Here is a 6063-nt window from a genome sequence, read left to right as displayed (position 1 = left end):
AATTGAAAAAATGAGAAATTAGATAATATAGAGTGAAGAAAAGTTAGACTGCCACCTCACCTCCTAAATGCCCAACTTTATATAGATATATAGATGTGTGCAACTTGAATGTTTATTTAACTTGTCATTTTCATTATGAGTTCCTTTTGTGTTTTTTTTTTTGCTAAAACAAACTGATTATTTTAGTTGCAAACTGATGATTTTTAGTGCATATGATGCAACAGAATGGTTTAGTCATATCCATATAACATCATCATTTTCATCATGAGCTTCTTTTTTGTGTTTTTTTGCTCAAACTGATAATTTTAGTTGCAAAAACATCTGTTTTGGTCTCTGCTCAGTGAAAGTGATATCAACCATATTCTTTTGTTTAATACAATGCATCTATATATTTATATATTAATTAACAAATAATAATAATAATTGTATTTTTGGATCTCAAAATTAGTTCAAAAACTAGTTGTAAAGCCTGGTATATGCTCTCTAGAAATGAACGAATTGTTGAAATTAAGGATGTGTGTCTCTCTTTAATATTTGTTCTTCTTCTTTTCTCTTCAGGTGAATTACTTGCACAGCCATGGACTTGTCCATACAGAATTGAAGCTGGAAAATGTGCACATATGCCCAGTGGATAGACATATTAAAGTAAGCACCATATTTTTACTGTAGAATTGAAGAATGCATTTTCTTATACACTTTATGATCTTTTTAATAAATGGATTACCAACATCCAGGGGAATTCCAGCTTTTTTCATTTTTTTACTAGTTTGGAGCTTCTTTTTTTTAATACCATACTGCTATGCAATGACATTGGCAATTTTCTTGCCTCCTTTATCACTTCTCTTCTTGCCTCCTTTATCACTTCAATTAGAAACATTATAGTTTTCTTTAATTTTTATTCTATATTAATCTTATAGGTATTGATTACATTCTTCAGATTGTAGATCCAATTGACAAGGATTGAGCGTTGGAAAGTTAATTAGCTAGCTTGATCACCTTTTAAATTGAAAGAGGTACGTATGAATATATTTTGTTAATTCTTTTATTAATATTATGCAAATGTTAGAAGAGTTTGAATATCTTAGATATTCATTCGTAGTGAAGTAGGTTCTGAGAAATTGTGTGCTGCGGTGATAACAGAAGGTTGAGAACTTGTGTGCCTTAGTGAAGTAGGTTCTGGGCTTGTTTGTCTGCTGGGAGATATAAGGAAACAAATTTATTGTTTGAATTACTTTTTACTGATGGCTTGGTCAGTATTATAGAGAAAATGTTGCCTTTTTTTTTCTTTCTAATTTTGTTTTGGCTTCTTACATGTGTTTGATTGATATAAATTAACAAATGGTTAGGTTAGTAATATAGGGGAAGAGCCAGCATACTTATTTATTTAATAAGCTAATATGCTTATTTATTTATCCTTTTTTAATTTGTATAGAAGAGAAGATATGGATAAAAAATGGATGTCAGCGAATAGGTTATCTGAGGAGTACAAGAACGGAGTTGATTTTTTCTTAAGGTTTTGTTTGGAGAATGGGGGAGACCCAAAATTTACTTGTTGTCCATGTCTAAAGTGTTTTAATGTAACAAAGTTGAGTTTCAATAAGATCAAAGAACACTTATTCTTTAATGGGATTGACATAAGTTATAAGATATGGTATAGTCATGGGGAGAAACCCCCTAATATACCAGATCCCCCTAGTAGGATTAGTAAAGTTAGGAGGAATAGAGATGAAGTGAATTGGGATTCATTGGATGAAATGATTGATGATGCACGTTATGGATCAATAGTAGACCCAAACAAGTTCGAGACACTACTTAGTGACGCTGAGAAACTGATTTACCCTGATTGTAAAAGATTTACAAAGTTATCGACGCTTCTAAGGTTGTTTAATTTGAAGGCAAAACATGGATGGAGTGATCGAAGTTTGACAGAATTACTTAGTTTTTTGAAAGAATTGTTGCCTGAATGTAATGAGATGCCAATGTCATTTTATGAGGCCAAAAAAACAATATGTTCATTAGCATGGAGTATGAAAAAATCCATGCATGCCCTAATGATTGCATACTATACCGAAATAGGTTTTCTGATGCAGAATCATGCCCTACTTGTGGTGAGTCACGATGGAAAAAGAAAAGGAATGGTGAGGATGTTAAGGAAGGAATACCCGCCAAGGTTTTGTGGTATCTTCCACCTATACCCCGTTTCATTCGACTATTTAGAAATGCTGAACTTGCTAAGAGTTTGTCATGGCATGCAAATGAGAGAGTGAAAGATGGTAAATTAAGACATCCAGCTGATAGTATAGCTTGGAAGAGAGTTGATCTGAAGTGGCCTTCTTTTGGCAATGAATCTCGGAATCTTCGTCTAGGTCTTTCTACAGACGGAATAAATCCACATAATAACCTTAGTAGTAAGTACAGTTGTTGGCCTGTCATGCTTGTTATATACAATCTGCCCCCATGGTTGTGTATGAAGAAGAAGTTTACCTTATTGACTTTGTTGATATCGGGACCTAAACAACCAGGGAATGACATTGACGTCTATCTAGCTCCTCTTATTGATGACTTAAAAACTTTGTGGAATGAAGGGGTTAGGGTTTACGATGCATACAAGCAAGAAGAGTTTAGCCTTAGAGCGGCATTGTTGTGGACAATCAATGACTTTCCCGCTTATGGAAATTTATCAGGTTTTAGTGTGAAAGGCTATAAAGCTTGTCCCATTTGTGAAGAAGAAACATGCTCTCAGTACTTGAAACACTCCCGTAAAGTTTGTTATATGGGACACAGGAAGTTCTTGAAGAGTAATCATATACTTCGAACTTGGAAGAAGGCATTTAATGGCGAACAAGAGTTTGGGGAGGCTCCCCGACCTTTAAGTGGAAGCCAAGTACTCGAGAAGATGTCTAAAATCATTTTCAAGATGGGGAAGTCTAAAGTAAGTATAGTTAAGAAGCGGAAGGGTCGTGGAAAGGCGAAGGTTGTGGAGGAACCAAAAAGTTGTTACAAAAAGAAGTCGATATTTTTCGAGCTTGAATATTGGGAACTTTTACTTGTGCGTCATAATTTAGATGTCATGCACGTAGAGAAAAATGTATGTGATAGTTTGATTGGAACTTTGTTGAATATTCCTGGAAAGAGTAAGGATGGAATTAAGGCGAGAGAAGACTTGACTGCATTGAAAATACGTAATGAATTAGCTCCAAAGCCAGGCAATGGTCAGACATTTTTGCCACCTGCTTGTTACACATTGACTAAAGATGAAAAAAGGGAAGTTTATGATTGTTTGTTCAATATAAAAGTCCCTGACGGATATTGTTCAAATATAAGGTCGTTGGTAGACATGAAAACTTGTACTTTGACTGGCATGAAATCTCATGATTGTCATATTCTAATGCAACATGTACTACCAATAGCTATTCGATCAGTTTTACCTAAAAACGTTCGAGAGATAATCACAAGGTTGTGTTTGTTTTTCAAGTCACTTTGTTCCAAGGAGGTTGATGTGTATACGCTAGACAAGCTACAACATGAAATCGCTTATATTTTGTGTAAACTGGAGCAATTCTTCCCACTGGCCTTTTTTGATATAATGATTCATCTCACTGTCCACTTAGTTAGAGAGGTACAATTTTGTGGTCCAGTTTACTTCAGATGGATGTATCCATTTGAGAGATATATGAAGATTCTTAAAGGATATGTAAGGAATAGAAGTCGGCCCGAAGGGTGCATCATTGAATGTTATATTGTTGAAGAGGCAATTGAATTTTGTTTTGAATACATGTCTGGCGTACAAAGAATTAGGCTTAATGAAGTAATTAATGCTGACATTCAGAGTCGTCGAGGTAGTGTTGTATGCACAGTTACGCGAGATGAACTAAATGAAGCACATCGTCTTGTGTTACAGAATACTAATGAACTTCAACCTTACATTGAGTAAGTTTATTTTCATATAATGCATGTATTGTGTTTGTTGTAAAATATCACAATTATCTTACTAATAACACGTAAATTTTTGTTTAGACAACATTTCAACTGGATCAAGACAAAATTTCCATCTAGGTCTAAGAACAAAAAATGGTTACAAGACGAACATTATCGTACTTTTAGTAGTTGGCTAGAGCAGAAGGTATTTTGTTTTCAATTTTTCTTGAGTTTAGTCTAATGTTTGTTTGTTTTGTATGTTGTTTTGATAAATGTTTTTTTTCAATAGGTTGTGAATGATTTGAGAAACCCATTAAATAATGTGTCAGACATTATTAAGTGGATTTGTCGAGGTCCTTCTCTTAATGTCACTAAATTTTCATCATATATGGTGAACGGTACTAAGTTTACTACTATGGAGCGTGATAAAAATAGAAACACACAAAATAGTGGTGTAAGTCTTATTGCTACAACTTTCCAAGTATCTACATCGAAAGACCGAAATCCTATTGAATGTGATATGTCTTTTTATGGTGTAATTAAAGAAATATGGGAGTTAGACTATATCATAACTCAAGTGCCTGTTTTCTTTTGTGATTGGGTGAAGAGTGATAGTGGAGTCAAAAAAGAAGATTTAGGTTTCACATTAGTAAATCTAAATCTATTAGGGCACAAAACTTATCGATTCATAATGGCTACCCAAGCCACACAAGTATTTTATGTGGATGATCCAGCAAATAAACAGTGGTCTGTCGTGCTCACAACACAATCAAGAAATTGGAATAGTAATGACGGTGATTTGCACGATATACCTCTTGTTGGACAACATGTCACATACACTTTACCTGAAAATGATGATCAAATTGATGGTGATAGTTCTTGTTGTCGTGAAAATGGAGAAGGTTTATGGATTGATTTATAAGATTTGAGGTATGGGTTTGTTGTGGCATTTATAAGTTGTTCTTGTTTGAAGAGAGCATTATTACTTGTTTGTTTATTTAATCATTTATTTCATTTTTTTAATCACAGATGTCTTCATATGATCCTTTGGTTGATGATTCCAATGAAGAAGAAAATGAAGAGGAGGTTAGAGAAGAAGAGCATATGGAGGAGGGTGATATACCGAGTAGGGGGCCATCCTTTTTGAAAAAAATTAGCAAATTGAGAAGTGAAGGGAAGCAAATTAAGGTTGAGTATAATGAGTTTGGTCAAGCAATCGGTGACGAGAGGGTAGACTTGGCATCAAAGCTAGGGTATGTTGTACGAACAACTATATCGATAGAGTATAAAGATTGGGCAGCAGTACCTCGAGAAAAGAAAAGACAAATATGGGAGATAATGAAGGTACGTTGATTCATTATTATCTTATTCAACTTTTATTTACTTCCTAGTTTTATGTACTAATTTAACTTTTAAGCTCATGACTTTGCAAGATTGGTGTATATTATGGAAATGCAGAAGTGACAAGTAAATTTTTTATAATATGTTTCACATTTTAAACTTGCAGGAAACATTTGGGTTAGACCATACACACAAAAAAGGATTGTTGTCTAAAGCAACTAAGCGATTTAGAAGTTGGAGAACTTATCTAACCAAAAGATTCATAGTCGACCAAATGGAAAAAATTCCAAATGAGTTCCCTCCTCGAAGACCTAGAGGATATGAGTCTATTATCTCCCCAGAAGTTTGGCTTGATTTTGTTAATAAGAGATTGAGTAATGATTGGAAAATTATAAGAGAGAAGATGCAAGCTTTACGAGCAAAGAATGAATACAACCACAAACTCTCTAGAGGAGGATATCAGCGTGCTCGAGAGGTTCTTGGGAACCAAGTGTTTGAATTAGATAGGGCTGATTTGTGGGCATTAGCTAGGAAGAACAAGAAAGGAGAGCTTGTTGGGGGGTGCAACAGAGATACAAAAGAGAATTGTAAGTGTATAATTATATGTTTCATGATTGTCATTACTAATACTCATTGACAAAGGACAAATATTATTAACTAATGTATCTCATTTCACAGGATCATTACCAACAGCTCCAAACAGAAGGTAAATGGGAGCCTGACGGCCCTAATGATGTGCTGACAATGGCGTTGGGCACCCCTGAGGCCCGAGGGCGTGTTCGTGGTTTAGGTCTAGTTGTGACT

At 34.6% G+C, this 6063-nt stretch overlaps 1 protein-coding gene across 1 annotated transcript; it reads left to right on the top strand.

Moving 5' to 3' along the window:
- Positions 1-1457: 1457 nt before the first annotated feature.
- On the top strand, positions 1458-4840 carry LOC133778801 (uncharacterized). The gene is made up of 6 exons (XM_062218824.1): positions 1458-2025; positions 2091-2273; positions 2367-3049; positions 3134-3930; positions 4018-4123; positions 4208-4840. The coding sequence occupies exons 1-6, from the start codon at positions 1458-1460 to the stop codon at positions 4838-4840; spliced, it is 2970 nt and encodes a 989-aa protein (XP_062074808.1).
- Positions 4841-6063: the final 1223 nt, after the last annotated feature.

Source organism: Humulus lupulus, chromosome 5, assembly GCF_963169125.1.
Source record: "Humulus lupulus chromosome 5, drHumLupu1.1, whole genome shotgun sequence".
NCBI classification, from domain to species: domain Eukaryota; kingdom Viridiplantae; phylum Streptophyta; class Magnoliopsida; order Rosales; family Cannabaceae; genus Humulus; species Humulus lupulus.
Note: the sequence above shows the minus strand (reverse complement) of the source record. Positions and strands in the feature narration are given on the sequence as shown.